Raw genomic sequence first — 22,350 nt, 5'->3', positions numbered from 1 at the left:
CAACATACTTAACCTCTCTGGGCCTCAGTTTCTTCATCAGCAGAGTGAGGATAATGCTATTACTGCCTTCAAAGCATGTGGCAAGGGCTCAGTACAAGTGAGTGATAATCACTGCTATAATCATTGTTACTGTTCTCTTGGTTGTTGCTATTTAATCGCTAAGTTGTGTCTGACTCTTGCAACCCCATGGACTGTAGCCTGCCAGGTTCCTCTGTCCATGGGATTCTCCCGGCAAGAATGCTGGAGTGGGTTACCATTTCCTTCTCTAAGGGATCTTCCCAATCCAGGGGTTGAACCCTTCATTTCCTGCCTTGGCAGGCAGATTTTTTACCACCAAGCCACCTGGGAAGCCCCATTCCTCCTAGGTTGAGCCTCAAACATACCTGCCATCCTGGACTGGAAAATTCCACAAGACGATAATGGTGGATCGTTTTCAAAGTCTTTGATGCCGCGGCTCCGTTTGGGCAGGCTGTGAGGGAAGTTCAGGTCTGGCCGGTAGTATCTTCCTACAGCATAAATAAGCACCAGTTGTTCAATTCCATCAAGTTAGGTCATACCTGTCCCACTAAATGCTTAAGATCAAGACCCACATTTGAAGCACAGTAATTAAACTGTTGTCAATGGTGTTTTTTCTTGAATGCACCCTGCAATGTAGATTAAATTTCAGGAGGAAATTCTACTCTACTCAGCACACATTTCCTCAAACTCAGAAAACCTGTGTTTCATCTGCAGGCACCACCAGACCTTCTTCATCTTCTCAAACCCCTCCCAAAGATACACTCGTGCAACTGCCCTGATTAAGAACAAGCATCTCCATGACTGACTTAGCTTAACTCAATACGAATCTCAAATTGGCATTAATTAGTTAGATGCAATTCAACCCATCTCCATGGCTTTAAGGTGTCACATTGCCTGTGGGCCGGAATACAGAGGGCAGGAGTGGGTCCTGCCTTGTGTGCTGTTAGTCAATTGCTTCAGGCTGGAGAATTCCATGGACAGAGGAGCCTGGTGGGCCACAGTCCACAGGGTCGCAGAGAGTCCAACACGACTGAGCGACTTCATGTTCACTTTCACTTTTCACGGGGATTCACTGGGACTGCCCTGCCCCCACCCCAATCCATTCAGAGGCTCAGAGCACTTTGGTTCACCTTGAGTTTGACCTTGAACTCTGCTTGGATGGTCTGGTGCACATCCTGGCACCACCAGTGACTAGTTGTGTATTAGAGGCAGCTGACTGACTCCCCTTATCTGTAAAACGTGGGCGACGATATAGTTGTTTGAATGAGTCAGTAAGGAGATGCCTGGAGCCCACAGCCTGGCTCAGAGTAAACAGTCAGTAGGGTTAGGTCTGATCTCATCCTCAGATTATCTGTGATCCCCACAGAGGACTCTGTAACACACCAAGCCCTCACATCCTCTCACGTGTCTCCCAGACATCCTGGCCACAACAGATTCTAGCAGCCAAATTCCTCTCCCGAGACCTGCTCTATGTATGTCATGTGGCCGGTCAACACTTGTGCCTGAACACACCAGCCCAGCCTTCCAACAGTTCACCAATCAGAGAGAGGTAGCGGCTGTTTTCCATATCTTGTCTTTTTAGGTTCTATGCAAGATTTTTCTAGAAGCTGCCTCCCCAGAATTTCCATTGACAGAGACTTTGCTGGAACTGGAAGCTTTAAGGGCTTTTATTAAATGCCAAAGTGTTAACTGCTTCTGCACGGAAGGAGGTATTTGTTTTCCATTCAAAGAGAAGTTCCGTCATTTTTATCATATTCTCAAGAGCATCTATGACTCCCCACATGTGAACCTATTCTATTGAGTCTTCTGCCTCTGTGATGCTTCATCTGTGGTCACTTTGTGAAGCAGAGGGCAGAGCTCCAAAGAAGCTGAGGATCTGGGAGGAGGTTAGGTTCTGATAGGAGTTCAGTCTGAGTAAAGAATGGTGCCCCAGGGCTCTGACTAAGCATACTGAGACGTGATCTGTGTTAGCTCTAATTCCTCTGTTTGGATCCTGCCAGGACTGTACTTACCATCGGGTGTTGTACACTGCTGCAGCCAGGACTTCCCGAAGATCTGGTCCACCCTCTCCCCATGGCGTACCACCAGGACGCTTCTCCTCACTATCGTGGCCTGGGATGGGGGGAGGAGAGGCGCCTGAGGTTTAACACTGCGTTCTGAGACTTGTCCCCGGCCCCCACTCCAAGGCATCCCTCCCGTCCTTGTTCAATAGCTATGCTGTGCTGTACTCAGTCACTTCAGTCGTGTCTGACTCTTTGCAACCCTGTGGACTGCAGCCTGCCAGGCTCCTCTGTCCATGGGATTCTCCAGGCAAGAATGCTGGAGTCGATTGCCATGCCCTCCTCCAGGGGATCTTCCCCACCCAGGGATTGAACCCACGTCTCTTATATGTCCTGCATCGGCAGGTGGGTTCTTTACCACTAGTGTCAGCTGGGAAGCCTGTTGAGCAGCTGCAGCCTGTCTTACCGGGGCCTTTACAATGAGGTGGGAGTAGAATCATCTGTTATTTCTTGCAGCCTTTAATGTTCTGGGCACTAGAGTGCACACAGGAAGTGGAGAGAAAGTGGAATGAATGGTCCACCCCTCAGCACATCGGTTTTCCACCTTCCCTCTTCTTCCAAGTGCCTACCCTGGTCTTGTCCCTTCAGGCTGCTGGAATGAAACATTTTCTGACCCAGGGATTGAACTTGGGTCTCCCACGTTGCAGGCAGATTCTTTACCTTCTGAGCCACCAGGGAAATCCATAATCTATAGTATTAACATAATAGTATAAAATACATATTACATGGTATAATAGATCTATATATATGATACGTAGATAAGTACAGATCTTTTCTTAACTTGTGATGGGTTACATTTCAATAAAACCATCACAAGTTGAAAATGTCTTAAGTCAGAAATGCATTTAATGCATCGAAACTACTGACCATCTAGCTCAGCTGTCTGCCTTAACCATGTTCAGATACCTACATTAGCTGACTGAGGGGCAAACTCATCTATCACAAAGCGTATTTTATAATTGTGTTGAACATCTCCTGTGACTTGCTGGATACGGTACTGAAAGTGAAAAACGGAACGGCTGTCTAGGTGCAGCATGGTTATCAGTGTATCAGTATTTCACCCTTGTGATCAAGGGCTAATGGGGCTGTGCTGCCACTGCCAAGCATCAGAGAGAGGACTGGACTACACATCACTAGTCTTGGAAAAGAGCAGAATTCAAGTATTTAAAATTCTACTGAACGATTTGCTTTTACATCATCGTAAAGTCAAAAGATTGTAAGCTGAACCTTATAAGCTGGGGACCACCTGTATCTAATGTATCTGTCTATGTATCTTCTATGTATCTATTATCTGTCTATCTGTCTGTCTATCATTTATCCATCCATCCATCCTAGTCTCTTCTGTTGCTGGCACTGGTCCTCTTCTGAGGGGCCCTCCAGGACCACCCAGGTGTTGGCATGTTAAATAAAGATGGTTCTCTGCTTGGTGTCAGGGTATATGTTTAGCTATGAGTAACCAGGGAAGAGGGGCTTCCCAGGTGGCACTAGTGGTAAAGAACCCACTTGCCAATGCAAGAGATGTAGAGAGACACAAGTTTGATCCCTGGGTTGGGAGGATCCCCTGGAGGAGGGCATGGCAACCCACTTGGAGAATCCCAAGGACAGAGGAAGCTGGTGGGCTACAGTCCATGGGGGTCACAAAGAGTCGAACATGACTGAGCGACTGAACAGCAATTCTGGAGCAGAATGGGAAATTCCACATCAGCACAGGCCCGTGGTCTCCTGTGACTTGTGCCGTCAGCATCCGGAGCACCTGTGCCTGATTCTGGGACACAGGGAGTCGTCCACAGGTGCCCCACTTAGGGGGTCTCACTGGGGCTGAGGACAAGCGTGGAAAGATGAGTCACAGATGCTAGAGGATGGAGGGGGAGCAGAGCTGATGGTGCTGCCACAGGAGGTGGGCAGGGGGGACTCCACGGAGGACGCAGGACTTGGTCATGCCTGGGGTCAGGGTCACCAGGGATGTTATAGCACCCACTTCAGGGGCTGAAAACAAAAGTAGCTTGTTCCCTTCTGGTTCTGAAGGCTATCACAGGGCCAGTTCCCCTCAGAAGCTCTAGGAGAGGGTCCTTCCTGCCTCTTTGAGCTCCCGGCAGCCCCAGCATCCTTGGCATGTGGCTGCCTTGGTGTGTGGCTCCAGGTTCTGCCTCCTGGGCACATGGCTTCTCCCTGAGTGCTGTGTCTCCTCTTCTACGCGCATCACACCCCTGCTTTTGGTGATTCGGTTTAGGATCACGGGATAATCCAGAACAACCTCTCCACTGAGATCCTCATCTCAGTCCCACAGGCAGACACACGTTTCCTTGTAAGTTTCACAGGCGGCAGGAATTGAGACCTCACTTCTTTGGGGCCGTTGTTCAGCCCACTACATGATTGTTTTGGCATACCTGTAGCCAGTTTTCCTTTCTCACCATGTGGATGAAGTGGTCTCAGACCAGAGGAGGGTTCCATTCACAAGGACTGGTGTCAGGGTCTCACCCACTAAACACCAGCACGTCCACACAGAGGCTGAGCCTGAGGCTGAGCTTTTCCACCTAACTCCTCTCCTTGTTCAATCTGAAAAGAGGGGGCTCAGCCTCAGGGGGCCCCCAGCCCTACGCTAGGCCAGTTCTCCCCCTCCCCAGTAAGACTGAGGCAGGCAGCGGGTGGCGCCCATCTGTGCCTGCCTGGGGCCGGCAGGCCTCTGGCCCCCAGTCAGTGGCTCCTCTTCCCGGGCTGTGGTCCCCCTGAGGACTGGGCTAGAGGTCACCGTGATGCCCTCACGCTGTTCTGGTTCCCCTGCCCTGTGTGCAGCTCTTGTCTGACCTAGAGGCAGCCTCTGGGGGCTGGTGAGTTCTTGGGGCAGGAGTCAGCTGGCTGATGGCAGAGTTAGGGAGAGAGCATGGCAAACTGGGAGGGCTGGGCCTCTGCCCCTTCCCCAGCATGTGTCCTGGCCCCGTGAGTGACTGAGCTTTGGTCACGAGTACTGAGCTTTAGACAAGAGCTGTATGTGGACACTGTGGACACTGGACAGGTTCACAGCCATGTGCGTGTGTGTATATGTGTATGTGTAGTGTGGTGTATGTGTATATATGAGTGTGTGTATATGTATATGTGAGTGTGGATATGTGTGTGTATGTGTATATGTGTGTATGTGTGTGTATATATGTGTGCAAGTGTATGTGTATATGTGTATGTGTAGTGTGTGTATGTGTGTATATGTGTGTATGTGTATATGTGTGTATGTGTATATGTGTGTGTATGTATATATGTGTGTGTAGTGTGTGTGTATGTGTATATGTGTGTGTGGTGTGTGTATGTGTGTGTATATGTACATGTAGTGTATATATGTATATGTGTGTGTGTGTGTATGTGAGCATGTGTGTGTGTGTATGTGTGTGTATATGTGTATATGTGTGTGTGTGTGTATATGTGTGTATGTGTATATGTGTGTGTGTGTATGTGTGTATGTGTATATGTGTGTGTGTGTATGTGTATATATGTGTGTGTGGCGTGTATATATATGTATATGTGAGTGTGTGTATGTGTGTATGTGTGTATGTATGTATGCGTGTATGTGTGTGTATGTGTATATGTGAGTGTGTGTATGTGTATATGTATATGTGTGTGTGGGTCACCCTCTTCCCTGGATGGACGGAGCAGAGGGATGTGGTAGCAGAAGGATGGGCCCTTTGCTGGCCCACCCAGGCCTGAGCTCCAGGAAGCAGTGTCTGAATGAAAGCTGCTCCTGGGGGGCCAAGTCTCCCCGGAGCTGACCCAGGGCACGGTTGCGTGGTTTGTTTGGCATCAAGGGCCCCGTTACCTGTAGGGACTGCAGGCTGCTGAGGCTCCTGGACGAGGATGGTGGGTTGGGCTCCCCGTTCCGTCTGCTGCTGGCCTCGCCGTCCTTTCTGGAGCTCAGGTCAGGGGTTACACTGAAGGTGTATGTCCTGTGGGAGAGGAGAGGGATGTCATGTCACATGGACACTGGGAGGCACTCAGTCATCACGTGATTGAGAACACAGGAGACTAGATGGGTGGGTGGGGTCATTTTGAGGGTGAAACAAAACAATGGTTCGAAACAGCTCTGTGCCCAAAGCATGGCATCTCCAGAAGAATGGTGGTGGTTTGTCTTCTCCATCACCACCTGTTATGGACTGAACTGTGTGTCCCCAGATGTCTAGTTGTGACGCTCAGGACCTCCAAATGGGACTCTATGTGGAGGTAGAGCCTTTAAAGAGCGGATGAAGTTAACATGAGGTTACCAGGGTGGGTGCTCATTCAACCTGCCCGGGTCCTCCTGAGAAGAGATCAGGACTAGAGGGAGGACCCTGTGGGGACACAGAGAGGAGACGACCATCTATACACCCAGGAGGAGGCCTCGGGAGCTTGAGCTTGGCCTTCCAGCCTCCAGGACTGTGAGAGAAGGGACACCTGCTTAAGCTGCCCCGTCTGTGCTGCCTTGTCACTGGGCAGCCAGGGCATCATCCTCTTAGATTCACCTTCCAAAGGCATGAAGATGCTCGTGGTGGGGATGCGGGGCTAAGGGAGCAGAACAGACACATCAGTGCCATGGAAACACACAGAAAAGGCACCCATGCATGAGTGGGCAGGTGGGCAAACTCAGTACTCAAGCAGTTGTAGACAGAGTGGAGGCTGCTGCTGGTCCAGGGGATCAAGAAAGCTGCCCTGGGTGGGCAGTTGCTTGGGAGCTCTGAGGACCACCCAGGGCACACAAGAGCTGTGAGAACCCCAGAAGGCCAGCGGGTGGTGATGCCGAGGTAGAGGACAGGGTAGGGGCCAGAGGGGGAGCGTGAAAGAGGAACTAAGAGCCAATGGTCATGGAAATCCTCCAACAAGAAATTGCCAGGTTCCCCCAGGGGAAACTCAGTTTACAAAGGGAAAGGTCATCTTTTTAAACTGTATGTAAGAATCATCTGGGCTTGCCAGGTGGTGCTAGTGGTAAAGAACCTGCCTGCTAAAGTAGGAGATGCAAGAGACATGGGTTTGGTCCCTGGGTCAGGAAGATCCCCTGGAGGAGGGCAGGGCAATCCACTCCAGTATTCTTGCCTTGGAAATCCCATGGACAGAGGAGCCTGGCGGGATACAGCCCATGGGGTCACACAGAGTTGGACAAGACTGAAGCGACTTAGCGTGCACACACACAAGAATGACCCACAGTCATCTCTTGGTTCCCTTTCTTACTGGACCTGAACCTGGGTCCTGGTGATTGTGAGGGGAGGACTAGTTATGCTGGAGTATAACTATATAACTAGTAATATTAGCTACACTCATGGGGCCTATAGGCTGCTTTATAGCATGTGGGCAAGTTTCAAACAGGGTCGAGCAAAAGACATAGCCATTCAGAGCAAAGACGTGAACAGTAGCTAGAGAGGGAAACAGGACAAAGAGAACTTGTGCTTGATTTTGTTTTTAAGACAACAGCATCTTTGTCTGCTGGGGGGAGCCATTGGGGAGGGTCTCGTGGGGACAGGTGATGCTGGTACAATGCCCTTGGAGGATGCAGGACGCCCAGGAGGTGTGGAATAAAACACACTACGAACGGGCACCCTCAGCTAGGGGTTGGGACCAAGCAGCACAGTGTGACGAGGGGAGAAGGGTAAGTGTCCCAGAGGCTGCAGGTGACCGGAGTGGGGGACATTCTCCCAACGTTCACCTATCATAGCGGATAGGAGTGAAGAATGCAGTAGGTGGCTTTTTTCATCTTTTCCACTAGATAAAAAAGTCAGATGCCAGGCAGCTGGTGAGCAGAGTGTCTGGGATTTATGGTGGGCGAGAAGGAGGCAGACAGTCCTCTCACATGAGTGACTGGTAAGGGAGCATCGTCTTTATTACTATTTACTTTCTGAAAAGCATTATCACCTTGCTCTTTATCTTGTAGTTTTGTCTGTGATTTTAACATAGAGAAGGCTTACAATTTAAGCACTTAATAATCATTATTAAAGATGATCTGATTAAAGATGAAGTCTGAAGCCCAGGAGACAGCACTTCAGATAGCTCTGAAAAAGCAAGAGAGTTCCAAAAAAACATCTATTTCTGTTTTATTGACTATACCAAAGCCTTTGACTGTGTGGATCACAATAAACTGTGGAAAATTCTGAAAGAGATGGGAATACCAGACTGCCTGACCTGCCTCTTGAGAAATTTGTATGCAGGTCAGGAAGCAACAGTTAGAACTGGACATGGAACAACAGACTGGTTCCAAATAGGAAAAGGAGTTCGTCAAGGCTGTATATTGTCACCCTGTTTATTTAACTTCTATGCAGAGTACATCATGAGAAACGCTGGACTGGAAGAAACACAAGCTGGAATCAAGATTGCCAGGAGAAATATCAATAACCTCAGATATGCAGATGACACCACCCTTATGGCAGAAAGTGAAGAGGAACTCAGAAGCCTCTTGATGAAAGTGAAAGTGGAGAGTGAAAAAGTTGGCTTAAAGCTCAACATTCAGAAAACGAAGATCATGGCATCTGGTCCCATCACTTCATGGGAAATAGATGGAGAAACAGTGGAAACAGTGTCAGACTTTATTTTTTGGGGCTCCAAAATCACTGCAGATGGTGACTGCAGCCATGAAATTAAAAGACGCTTACTCCTTGGAAGGAAAGCTATGACCAACCTAGATAGCATATTGAAAAGCAGAGACATTACTTTGCCAACAAAGGTCCATCTAGTCAAGGCTATGGTTTTTCCAGTGGTCGTGTATGGATGTGAGAGTTGGACTGCGAAGAAAGCTGAGCGCTGAAGAATTGATGCTTTTGAACTGTGGTGTTGGAGAAGACTCTTGAGAGTCCCTTGGACTGCAAGGAGATCCAACCAGTCCATTGTGAAGGAGATCAGCCCTGGGATTTCTTTGGAAGGAACGATGCTAAAGCTGAAACTCCAGTACTTTGGCCACCTCATGCGAAGAGTTGACTCATTGGAAGAGACTCTGATGCTGGGAGGGATTGGGGGCAGGAGGAGAAGGGGACGACAGAGGATGAGATGGCTGGATGGCATCACTGACTCGATGGACGTGAGTCTGAGTGAATTCCGGGAGTTGGTGATGGACAGGGAGACCTGGCGTGCTGCGATTCACGGGGTCGCAAAGAGTCGGACACAACTGAGCGACTGATCTGATCTGATCTGATTCAAGATGAAGTCTGCAGCCCAGGAGACAGCACCTCAGATAGCTCTGAGAGACTGCCCCAAAGAGGCCGTGCTCTACCTAGTCATTCAGTGGTGCCGACTCTTAGTGACCCCATGGACTGCAGCACGCCAGGCTCCTCTGTTCCTGGGATTCTTTAGACAAGAATACTGGAGTGGGTTGCCATTTCCTCCTCCAGGGAATCTTACCGACTCAGAGATCGAACTTTTGTGAAGAGAGGTCACTTCTTCACCGCCTGAGCCACCAGGGGAGCCCAAAAGATGGCTCTGTTACATCTCACTTAAGATATGCTCCATTGTTTCTCTGTTTTCAAACTCTACCTAGTCCAGAAATCAGAAGTACCGTCATGTAAACGTCCTTCTATTTAAAATAATTTTCATTTTCTGTTTAACTCGACTCAGTGTGTGCTGTAGGATCATACAGAATACCACCTGTTTTATAGCCATGTATTCTCCTATTTCTGATGCACCCATCAGATAGGGGCCCCTAATATACCAGGTCTCCTGCTCTGCCGTCTCTTCTCTTTCCCTCATCAGTACCATATCATAGCTCTATAACATGCTTTTAATATCCAGTAAGGTAGATGTCTCTTCCCATCACTTTTGTTTCCCAAAGTGTTCTCAGCTCTTCTCTCCTGTTTTTTCTCCCAGATAAAATTTTCAAACATTCAGTGAAGTTCCAACAAATGACCCCATTGGGATTGCCCTAGAAGGTACTTCACTAAACCTGGAAATGACTCTGACAGGATTCATCCTGCTCCATCGTGAACCTGGTGTGTTCCTACTTATTCAGCCCATTGGTAAATGTTTTCTTTTTTCTCTCAGAGAGGCCCCAAGCCCTCCAGTTCTTGTAAGGCTGATGGCTGATGGCTCCCAGGCCTGCATCCCGAGACCCTCACCGGGTCCTGAGCTGGGAGTGGAGCCATTTCTTCTGCATCTCAGGGGCCCACGGGCTCGGTCACCTGCCTTTCATCCTCACCACAGTACACTCAGTGCCCACGTGGGGTTTCAGTGTAGTGAAAGCATTTCTGAAGTCGTCTGCGAGTTGTACCTTCTCTTTCCATGTTCTCTCCTGTCTCGAGCGGTAAATCCTACCAGAGGGGTTCAGGTTAAACAGCATATTGGCTCATATTCTTACAGCATTTAGGGCTTTAGCTGGTGGTAAGCAGATGAGAACACGATCCCTGTACTCAGACCATTGACGTTTCCCCCTTCAAGCGAACACGTTCTCAGTATTTGAAGAGCCTCACATTGATACAGGAAACGCTGATTGGTTTCCCCTTCCTGAGGGCGAGGTGGGGCCCCCCACACACACACCCTGCTTGTAGCCCACAGGGCAGGTAGTGAAGCCGCGTTATCTATAAATGACATGTGTGAAGTTTACAGACAGAGAGAAAAACTGAATTTTTTTTGCTAGTCTGTCAAATGAAATACAGCCTAGATTATGAAGGGGATGTTGGCAATGAGAGGAAAAAGGAAAGAAGGTAGCATTTCGATATTTCTGTTTTTCTCTTAAACCTCAGAAACCTACTTAACGCTTAACTTACACCATACAGATAGATGCGTTTAAATTCTCCCTGACTTTTACCAGGGGTGCAGCTGCCATTCGCGGGTTGTGTGAGCTGTGTCCCAGCGTGTCTTCCGGAGATGCCAGAGTGAGGAACCACAGACGAGGTGGCTTACGGGACAGATACTTATTCTCACACAGTCTGGAGTTTGAGAGCCCAAGGCCAAGGTGTGGTCAAGGCTGGCTCCCCCCGAGGCCTGTCTCCTGGGCGTGTGGATGGCCATCTCCTCCCTGTGAACAAGTGTGATCATCCTTCTCTGTGTGTGTTTGTGTCCTCATCTCTTACTCTTCATATGAGGACACCAGTCAGCTGGATCAGGGCTCATCCTTGAGATCTCCTTTTACCTCAATCACCTCTTTAAAGAATTTCCCTGGTGGCTCAGATGGCAAAGCGTCTGCCTACAATGTGGGAGACCCAGGTTCAATCTCTGGGTCAGGAAGATCCCCTGGAGAAGGAAATGGCAACCCATTCCAGTAGTCTTGCCTGGAAAATCCCATGGACGGAGGAGCTTGGTAGCCTACAGTCCACGGGGTCACAAAGAGTCAGACACGACTGAGCGACTTCACTTTTTCACCACTTTAAAGACATCTCCAAATATAGTCACATTGTGAGGTGCTGGGATTAGGCTGTCAACATATGAATTTTGGGGACCCAGTGCAGCCCATGACATCACCTTTATAACTTCTGAGCTACTAGCCACCAACTTGCTCTGTGGTTTTGGAAACTCATGGGCATGTACTGCTTCCAGGTTGGGACTCTTATCCTGGCTCAGAGAGGATGTGTTCTCTGAGCTCTAATATTCCCAGCTCCTTGTTTGACAGTTATACTACATCCTTCTTCTCCAGGGAGGGTTGAAAACTGCTGTGATTCATGTATGAACTCCATCGTCATCACGCTGGTGGCCTCTGATCTTTTTCTTCAAAATAATGGGCGAAGTAATGGTCATTTTGTTGCCAAGCGAATCCAGAGACCCCGAACTGTTGGCACAAAGACTGAATTGTCATACTGGAGATGGGTCACTGGTGCAGGAAAACTTTTCCTGCTTGGATTGCATGTGCCAAGTGTGAATTCTGCACTGACACTTTCCAAGATATTTATCCACTGTCTGAACAACAGTATGTCTGCCCATAGCCAAGGTAGCCGTGAGACAGTGTCACTGAACTGCAATTTCTTAATTTCTGCTTAAGCAGTTAGCGATGTGTCCTGACATTCTGGGGCCGGTTTCTGATTAAAAATCTCTGAATGGTTAATAAAGTACACTTCTGGCTGTTTTAAAAGACACAGCCAGGTCAGCTGAGTCTGACAGCAGAGCTGGGTCTCTGCCTTTCTGAGCCATAATCACAGGCCACTGTTTGCCATGCGTCTTCCCCAGCATGAATGGGGAGCTTCCAAAACACGGTCATCAGACACCCACAGCCCAGCTCAACACTCAGTTTTCTCTTCCTTGGCTGTGATTCTTGTTAATACTTATTTATTTCTACAGAAAACTTGCTTCTAGAAGGAATAGTCCCAGAAATGTCCAGCCTAAAACTGGAATGGTTATTTTGGTGGCAGGTTACTGACAGATAAACTGTAAGATGAAAAATGTAGTAACCATAAACTCATTTTCTATAGAGTCTTTGCAGCATAGTTGTAGCAACATCCAGCTTGCCAGTTGCCTGGTGCCAGTGAAGCTCTTTTGTCTTGAGCAAGGACTGGAGGACTCACTAAAGGACATGAGCCAGATGGAAGCCCATGCCTCCTGGACCTCAGATGGTCAGTTAGGGTGGAAACAGCATCTTCCACCTTAAATGGACTGACTGAACTGGTTCTACAAGGAACCAAGTGCTTCCTTAATTGCATGATGAATTGGCCCCTCCAGCTCCTTGGGCCCAAGTATTCTCACCTCTCAGAGAGGATGATGTAGCCAATTATCTCTGCAGTCCCTCGTGGTACCAACGTGCTGTGATTTTGTCCTGGCTACTGGACCCATGGGCATAGCCACATCCAAAAAATTGTGCTTCTCTGGAATGACTGGTGTCCTTGCCCCCGGGATGACTGTGATGGTTTTGTGGAAGTTGTGTCCTGTTCCATGTTGGGTGTGGGAGGGCTTGGAGCCTGAGTCCCACAGCTTGCACGGTGGATACAAAGCTTGGTCCCAGGCTTGTCTGACTTCTCTCCCTTTGACCCAACTTCCTTATGTTTTTTTTCTTTAAAGTTAAAATTGATTATCTTACATTTTGAAGAAGCAATGCATTTCTAAGTTTCAAAAAATTTTTTAAATTATGCAGTTGTAGAGATCTAAAAGACCATTCTCCCAACTCCACCTTCAACCCTGAAGGGTAGCTCTGTTGGAAGTTTCTAGAGGTTTTTCCCTTTCAGGGAACTTTTAGGCATCAGTTCGATGCCAGGAGCCAGCGAGAGGCATTCCACTCGTGACAAAGGTCATGAGGAAGGAGGCTTGGCATACGCAAAGGCGGGATTGAGCCTCAGGAGTCCCCCGGATATTCTTGAGCATCTACCCCCCAAAAAACCAGAGTCTGCCTACTTTATTGCTTTGTGCTCTCACCTCTGACTTTACCGGGGGCTGTCCCCCACCACCATCTCGCTCTCTCTGTCAAAGAGTTAACTTACAGCTCCAATTAATAAAGTTCCTGGGCAATTAGGAGTGTTTATATCTAAACCCCTCAGATAGCTCTCTAACTCGCCTGACAAGTTTACCTGGACTCCTACAGCTATGCATACGATTGTTTACAGTCTCCCAGCCTCAAGAGGAAAGCTTAAGATATTCAAATAGCTTAGAGCCTCTCAGAGAGTTAGAAACTGTCAGAATAAAACTAGTAAAAGATTTCGTTAATGAGCCAATGCTTGCTGCCAAGTTTCCACATCCCCTGAATTGTATCCTTGAATGTGTATTAATTAATATAGTTGGTATGTAGAAAAAATAAGTAGTGGCCTTGGTGTTAGCAACTTTAGACCCTTAAGGTAATAAATTCTTTCCTTTGTTGTAAACCCACTGCACCTCTGCCCTATAGGAATGCAATTTTATCTAACACCTTCGGAAGATGGCGCCAAACCTTAAAATAATTACTCTTAGAGAAAATAAGTCTTATGGTTGACAAACCTTTGTCAAGAGTCATAAAATGTTAATAGGCCTTCTGGCCAGAAGATGATGTAAATCACCTAAACCATTTGTATACGATAAATTTGCAGGATAGAAACCCTGGTTTTTGATAAGGATCAAAGACTGCTGACTTTGCATCCCCTATTATCCTCTATGTGTAACTTAGGGTATAAAAGCCCCTGTTGAAAATAAAGCTACGGGCCTTGCTCACCAAAGCCTGGTCTCCCCATGTCATTCTTTTCCTCAATTTCCAGCTGAGTCTGCATCTGGAGCGCGGAGGTCCTCTGCGACCATTTATTTGCCTGGGCTTCTAAGACCCACTCGAGAAGGTGTCTAAGGTGGGGCACCTTCCGCTATTCGAGAGGGCGCCTGCAGCCTCCGTGGTCAGAGCTAACCTGGTGTCACAGGTTATATTGATTTTCCGTGTAAACCAAGCTACTCAGCCTCTTTTCTCCACTGAATTTTCCTACTGAGCTATCCTCATTCTATTACTCTTTATATCTTTGATGAATATGTAAATAGTCGCCGACGCCGTCTCCCCTTCGAATACCCTGGGTCAGGCGGGGCTGGAACTTGGCAGTTCAGTTCAGTTAAGTTCAGCCGCTTAGTCATGTCCAACTCTTTGTGACCCCATGAATCACAGCATGCCAGGCCTCCCTGTCCATCACAAACTCACGGAGTTCACTCAGACTATGTCCATTTAGTTGGTGATGCCATCCAGTCATCTCATCCTCTGTCATCCCCTTCTCCTCCTGCCCCCAATCCCTCCCAGCATCAGGGTCTTTTCCAATGAGTAAACTCTTTGCATGAGGTGGCCAAAGTATTGGAGTTTCAGCTTCAGCATCAGTCCTTCCAATGAACATCCAGGACTGATCTCCTTTAGAATGGACTGGCAGTCCAAGGGACTCTTGCAGTCCAAGGGACTCTCAAGAGTCTTCTCCAACACCACAGTTCAAAAGCATCAATTCTTCAGCGCTCAGCTTTCTTCGCAGTCCAACTCTCACATCCATACACGACCACTGGAAAAACCATAGCCTTGACTAGACGGACCTTTGTTGGCAAAGTAATGTCTCTGCTTTTCAATATGCTATCTAGGTTGGTCATAGCTTTCCTTCCAAGGAGTAAGCGTCTTTTAATTTCATGGCTGCAATCACCATCTGCAGTGATATTACTTTGCCAACAAAGGTTCATCTAGTCAAGGCTATGGTTTTTCCTGTGGTCATGTATGGATGTGAGAGTTGGACTGTGAAGAAGGCTGAGCGCCGAAGAATTGATGCTTTTGAACTGTGGTGTTGGAGAAGACTCTTGAGAGTCCCTTGGACTGCAAGGAGATCCAACCAGTCCATTGTGAAGGAGATCAGCCCTGGGATTTCTTTGGAAGGAATGATGCTAAAGCTGAAACTCCAGTACTTTGGCCACCTCATGAGAAGAGTTGACTCACTGGAAAAGACTCTGATGCTGGGAGGGATTGGGGGCAAGAGGAGCAGGGGACGACAGAGGATGAGATGGCTGGATGGCATCACTGACTCGATGGACGTGAGTCTGAGCGAACTCTGGGAGTTGGTGATGGACAGGCAGGCCTGGCGTGCTGCGATTCATGGGGTTGCAAAGAGTCAGACATGACTGAGCGACTGATCTGATCTGAAAATAAAGTCTGACACTGCTTCCACTGTTCCCCCATCTATTTCCCATGAAGTGATGGGACCAGATGCCATGATCTTCGTTTTCTGAATGTTGAGCTTTAAGCCAACTTTTTCACTCTCCTCTTTCACTTTCATCAAGAGGCTTTTTAGTTCCTCTTCAATTTCTGCCATAAGGGTGGTGTCATCTGCATATCTGAGGTTATTGATATTTCTCCCGGCAATCTTGATTCCAGCTTGTGTTTCTTCCAGCCCAGTGTTTCTCATGACGTACTCTGCATATAAGTTAAATAAGCAGGGTGACAATATACAGCCTTGACATACTCCTTTTCCTATTTGGAACCAGTCTGTTGTTCCATGTCCAGTTCTAACTGTTGCTTCCTGACCTGCATATAGGTTTCTCAAGAGGCAGGTCAGGTGGTCTGGCATTCCCATCTCTTTCAGAATTTTCCAGTTTATTGTGATCCACACAGTCAAAGGCTTTGGTATAGTCAGTAAAGCAGAAATAGATGTTTTTCTGGAACTCTCTTGCTTTTTCCATGATCCAGCAGATGTTGGCAATTTGATCTTTGGTTCCTCTGCCTTTTCTAAAACCAGCTTGAACATCTGGAAGTTCACGGTTCACGTATTACTGAAGCCTGGCTTGGAGAATTTTGAGCATTACTTTACTAGCATGTGAGATGAGTGCAATTGTGTGGTAGTTTGAGCATTCTTTGGCATTGCTCAATTCTTTGGGATTGGAATGAAAACTGCCCTTTTCCAGTCCTGTGGTCACTGCTGTTTTCCAAATTTGCTGGCATGTTGAGTTCAGCACTTTCACAGCATCATCTTTCAGGATTTGGAATAGCTCAACTGGAATTCCATCACCTCCACTAGCTTTGTTTGTAGTGATGCTTTCTAAGGCCCACTTGACTTCACATTCCAGGATGTCTGGCTCCAGGTCAGTGATCACACCATCGTGATTATCTGGGTTGTGAAGATCTTTCTTGTACAGTTCTTCTGGGTATTCTTGCCATCTCTTCTTAATATCTTCTGCTTCTGTTAGGTCCATACCATTTCTGTCCTTTACGGAGCCCATCTTTGCATGAAATGTTCCCTTGGTATCTCTAATTTTTTTCAAGAGATCTCTAGTCTTTCCCATTCTGTTGTTTTCCTCTATTTCTTTGCATTGATCGCTGAGGAAGGCTTTCTTATCTCTTCTTGCTATTCTTTGGAACTCTGCATTCAGATGCAAACTTTTCTTTTCTCCTTTGCTTTTTGCTTCTCTTCTTTTCACAGCTATTTGTAAGGCCTCCCCAGACAGCCATTTTGCTTTTTTGCCTTCCTTTTCCATGGAAATGGTCTTGATCCCTGTCTCCTGTACAATGTCATGAACCTCTACCCATAGTTCATCAGGCACTCTATTTATCAGATCTAGTCCCTTAAATCTATTTCTCACTTCCACTGTATAATCATAAGGGATTTGATTTAGGTCATACCTGGATGGTCTAGTGGTTTTCCCTACTTTCTTCAATTTAAGTCTGAATTTGGCAATAAGGAGTTCATGATCTGAGCCACAGTCAGCTCCCGGTCTTGTTTTTACTGACTGTGTAGAGCTTCTCCATCTTTGGCTGCAAAGAATATAATCAATCTGATTTCAGTGTTGACCATCTGGTGATGTCCATGTGTAGAGTCTTCTCTTGTGTTGTTGGAAGAGGGTGTTTGCTATGACCAGTGCGTTCTCTTGGCAAAACTCTATTAGCCTTTGTCCTGCTTCATTCTGTATTCCAAGGCCAGATTTGCCTGTTACCCCAGGTGTTTCTTGACTTCCTACTTTTGCATTCCAGTCCCCTATAATGAAAAGGACACCTTTTTTTTGGGTGTTAGTTCTAAAAGGTCTTGTAGGTCTTCATAGAACCGTTCAACTTCAGCCTCTTCAGCATTACTGGTGAGGCATAGACTTGGATTACTGTGGTATTGAATGGTTTGCCTTGGAAACGAACAGAGATCATTCTGTCGTTTTTGAGATTGCATCCAAGTACTGAATTTTGGACTGTTTTGTTGACCATGATGACTACTCCATTTCTTCTAAGGGATTCCTGCCTACAGTAGTAGATATAATGGTCATCTGAGTTAAATTCACCCATTCTAGTCCATTCTAGTTCACTGATTCCTAGAATGTCGACATTCACTCTTGCCATCTCCTGTTTGACCACTTCCAATTTGCCTTGATTCATGGACCTAACAGTCCAGGTTCCTATGCAATATTGCTCTTTACAGCATTGGACCTTGCTTCTATCACCAGTCACATCCACAGCTGGGTATTCTTTTTGCTTTGGCTCCATCCCTTCATTCTTTCTGGAGTTATTCTCCACTGACCTCCAGTAGCATATTAGGAACCTACTGACCTGGGGAGTTCCTCTTTCAGTATCCTATCATTTTGCCTTTGCATGAACATGCATATAAATATATGTGAGTACGGATGATGTTTTAATTCATCTGTTCCCCACAGTTAGTACTATCCTATACACATTGTTCTGCAATTTACCTTGTGTTTTTTTACATCAGTGCATAAATACCTCCTCGTGATCATTTTTCAAAACTTCAAGTATTCTATTGTATGGGTGTATCATAATTGATTTCAGGTGCTTATTTTCAATTTAATTATCTCTTCCACAGTACTTGCATGCTTCCACAATTTATCAGGTTCAGAATAAGGATGTGTATTTTGTAGTCCTTTGGGGATTATGATCTCAGAAAAGTTTTATAGAGTAATTAATGTCTTCTGAATGTTTTCAGTGGAAAGCCATGAATCAGTCAAGACATTTACCAGATACCTATAGGGATAATGCTGCCAGCACGGAGCAGGCCATTTTCACCAATGGTAGGAATGATCTAGAAGCACACAAGTACTGTGAACACTCTTTCCAGAAGACACTCTCTGTGACTCCAGGAGAGATGTGTGGGCTGCAGGGCGGGGGCAGCACTCACCTGTGTCTCACCCAGGTGTCACACTCGCTGGCTCGCTCTGTGTAGTTCTCCGGCAGGAAACCCCGGCAGCCCGTCCGCTGCGAGATCCCGATCACCCAGCCCTCGCTGGCTTCCTCCTGCTGCGTGGGGTCCACAAAGATGTAGTCCCCGGGGCTGAGCGTCAACTCATCCACGTTCTGGGGTTTGTACTGGAATAGGACCCGCAGGGTCTGGAAAGGAGGCGGGAGTCTTCAGGTGTCAAGTAAGGGCGGGTTCTGTGTCTCCAGGACACACCCAAGCCTTTGGCTGATGTCAGTGGAATGTGACCAAAGGATGCAAAGATTTCTTTGGAGAGATTTAGAAATGGGTATTGGTATCTACCTGTCATGTCTCTGTCTCTCTCATTTATCTACCAAATTATCTGTATTTGTGCTCACTCAGTCATGTCCCACTCTCTGTGACCTTATGGATGGTAGCTTGCCAGGCTCCTCTTTTCATGGGATTCTCCAGGCAAGAATACTAAAGTTGGTAGCCATTTCCTTCTCTGGGGGAGTCTTCCTGACCCAGGGATCAAACCTGAATCTCCTGTACTGGCAGGCAATTCTTTACCATTAGTGCCACCCATCTATCATCTATTTAACATCTATCAATCATCCATCATCTATATTTCTGTATCTATTATCTATCTATCCATCATCTACTAAACATCTACTTACCTGTCTATCCTCTATCAATTATCAATCTATACCTATTTATCTGTCTACCTACTTACCTATCTACCTCTGTTTACTTATTATATGAAAAATCTCAAAGCATAACCAGATGTCACATCCACCCCCATTGGAGTGAGGTTATTTACAGTTTCTCCCATGTGAAGGAACACAGTGGATTCATACTTGTTCCATGGGTCTGAAAAGGAGTATAACAAAATCTTCTAAACCAATCAATCCCATAGGGAGGAAGTCCTGGACTGAGGCGTCACTAAATCACTATTTAAACAAATTAATAAGCAACATAATGCATTCATAAATCTTTGCAACAGTCCATTTTTAATACCAGTCCGACAGGGAGGGAGTCCTGGACTGAGGCTTCACTCAAGTCACTATTTAAACAAATTAATAGCCAACATAATGTATTCATAAATCTTTGCAACAGTCCACTTTTAATACCAGAAATGTTCCTTTTCTCCCCTCCAAATTTCTGGATGTCTGCAACTTATAAATAAAAGAATGTTAATTCTAAAATGCAGGCAACAAAATGATTTTCAAGAAGGGATTCAAATTCTTCCTTCTACTGAGATAGCTCCAGCCAAGGGCTCTTGGGGTCAGGGCTGTGTCAGGCAGGCAGCAGCTCACCAGATCCCAGGGTGGGGGGCCAGTCCAGCCACCCGCCTGGGTTTACCCACCTGGGCTTACCCACCTGGTAGTGTACAAAGCGCATGTCCCGGGAGTAGAGCGTGGCTGTCCACTGGCAGCTGTGGCTGGGGTTGATGGCTCTGGCCAGCTGCTCCAGTGTCCTCTGGTGGTGAGGGTAGAACTTGTGGGCCAGGGTGAGATGCAGCTGCTTGGTGCAAGGCTTCACCGTGCAGTCTGTGAAAGGAGGTACACGGGCACCTTGACCCAGATGGCTGTACTGCACGCCCAGGGCTCCCCGTCCAGAGCGGTTACGCGACCAGGGTGGCGATGCAAATGCTTTTACACAGGGTCCTATCTCTGCCCATTCTCACCCCCGCCCCCTGCACCAGTGCTTTCCTGACGAGGCGAGTTCTTGGCCCAGATGGGCTGCTGCATGGAGGTCAGTTTGTGACGGAGACGGCTGGGAGCATGCGCATCTGACCAGGAAGCAGGTGAGCAGAGAGAGTAGAGATACAGGTTTAGGGGTACATGCTTGGAGGGGGGGGTCTGTCAATTTGCAAGCTAGTTGCTCCAACAATTGATTCAAATCTCCCTCGTCCCCTGGGATGCACATGTTTCTTGGTGGCCTGGATGGGTTGGGATCCCAGCCAGGTCATGGGTTTTTGTTCAGTTGCCAAGTCTCTGGAAGAAAACACCCCAGCACCTCTAATATCCATCTGGCTTTGTGAAGCAGGAAGACTTCAGAGTGGCCAGGCCCTGGCCTTTTTGAGTGACCTCTGTCCCCCGGGCCCCAGCTCTCCTGGTCCTCATTCCAGGGCCCTCAGGTCAGTGGGCGGTGGTGTCCCCGAAGCAGCCAGGATCTGATTTCAGCCAGGCCACAAAGCGGCTCTGTTCTGGGGAGGCAGTGATCAGTGGAACTGCACAGACTCGGGAAGCAGATAGACCTGACTTTAGACCCACCTGCCCCGTTTGGCAGGTGACCTTGGGGAGTGTCTTGGTCTGACTCAGCTTCAGTTTCAACAGCAACAACCTGAGGGTGAGGATGGCTGGTGTGGCCTGGGAAACCAGCCTCTTAACTCTAAGGTCCCCCAGAGACTTCTGGTAGACAATAGTTGCTTGCATGTTCAATTGCTTCAGTCGTGTCCGACTGTGTGCGACACTATGGACTGTAGCCCGCGAGGCTCCTCTGTCCATGGGATTCTCCAGGCAAGAATACTGGAGTGGGTTTCCATGCCCTCCTCCAGGGGATCTTCTCAACCCAGGGATCGAACCTGCATCTCTTATGACTCCTGCATTGGCAGGCGGGTTCTTAACCACTAGTGCCGCCTGGGAAGCCCAGATATTAGTTACCCACGGGCAACACTGAGAGGCACACAAGGACGTGTCCTCAACTGAGCAATGTCAATGACGCACTTCCTGGAGCCCAGACGTGGCGGCCCCACTAACGTCTTTATCCTCTGTCTGAGCCTTTGGTAGTAAAAGAGAAACCGCTGAGGTCTCCATGCCCCAAGTTGCGGGGATTGAGGCGCCTGAAATATGAGAGTGTGTGGGCGGCAGGGAAATTCCTTTTCTCGGGTGTTCCAGCTGTAGTGGGGAGGGCTGTCTTGCCGGGGGTGAGTCAGCATAGCCTGGGAAGGGCCTGCCACGGTAGTCATCCGAGAGATCACTCAGTCACTGGCCTTCTGAATGGACACTTGTGTATCTTCTCTCCATGGCCCATGCCCCTGAGGACTGTGCCCTGGGCAGGGACACATGTGCTGGCAAGGCCCCCTGGAGCTGTGACTGACCCCTCCTGACCCAACAGGGTCAGGCCTGGGGCAGTGGCCATGGAGGGCAGGGCAGAACCAGCTCAGAGTTGGGTGATGGACAGGGGGTCAAAACCAGCTCTCGCAGGACAGGGGCTGGTCAGTAGGAGACCCAGGTGGAGCAGGAGAGGGCTGGACTCCAGGGCCAGCTTTAACACTCACTGGCTTGGGGACTTTGTCGGTTTCCTGCACTGATGTCACAAATGACCACACACTGGGCGGCTTAAAACAATGGAGATTTGTCCTCATGGTTCTGGAGCTGGAAATCCAAAGCCAAGGTGTCGCGGGCCACCCCCTCTGAAGGCTCTCTGGGAGGGTCCCTCCTTGTTTCCTCCAGCTCCTTGGCTCATTGCCGCATCACTTCAACGCCTGGCATCTCCTCTGTGTCCCTGTGTTTTCTCGTCTCACGAGGACACTGGCCACTGGACTTAAGGCCTGTCCTACACTAGTGTGACCTCAACTACTTACATCTACAAAGACCTTATTTCCAAAGAAAGTCCTTTTCAGAGGTTTTGGGAGATGTGAATTCTAGGGGACACTCTTCAACTCATGATAGTGACCTCAGGCAGGTCACAGCCCTTCACGGTCCTTGGTCACTCCACTTTTAAAATGAGTGGCCATTGAGAGTCCCTTTGGGGCGGGAGCAGGGGGCTGTGAAAGTAAGGCAGGCACTGGTTCTGTGTGAGGGCTAGCAGCTGACACA

At 47.9% G+C, this 22,350-nt stretch overlaps 1 protein-coding gene across 1 annotated transcript in view; it reads right to left on the bottom strand.

Moving 5' to 3' along the window:
• UBASH3A (ubiquitin associated and SH3 domain containing A) overlaps positions 1–22,350 on the bottom strand; it is a 42,864-nt gene that overhangs the window by 8,736 nt on the left and 11,778 nt on the right. Inside the window, exons 5-9 of the mRNA XM_061422498.1 lie at positions 19,907–20,076; positions 18,509–18,717; positions 5,881–6,007; positions 2,031–2,130; positions 384–506 (exon numbers count right to left, since the gene is read on the bottom strand). Coding sequence (XP_061278482.1) covers positions 384–506; positions 2,031–2,130; positions 5,881–6,007; positions 18,509–18,717; positions 19,907–20,076 — 729 coding nt within the window. The remainder of the gene's footprint in view (positions 1–383; positions 507–2,030; positions 2,131–5,880; positions 6,008–18,508; positions 18,718–19,906; positions 20,077–22,350) is intronic.

Source organism: Bos javanicus, chromosome 1 (assembly GCF_032452875.1).
Source record: "Bos javanicus breed banteng chromosome 1, ARS-OSU_banteng_1.0, whole genome shotgun sequence".
NCBI lineage: Eukaryota > Metazoa > Chordata > Mammalia > Artiodactyla > Bovidae > Bos > Bos javanicus.
Note: the sequence above shows the minus strand (reverse complement) of the source record. Positions and strands in the feature narration are given on the sequence as shown.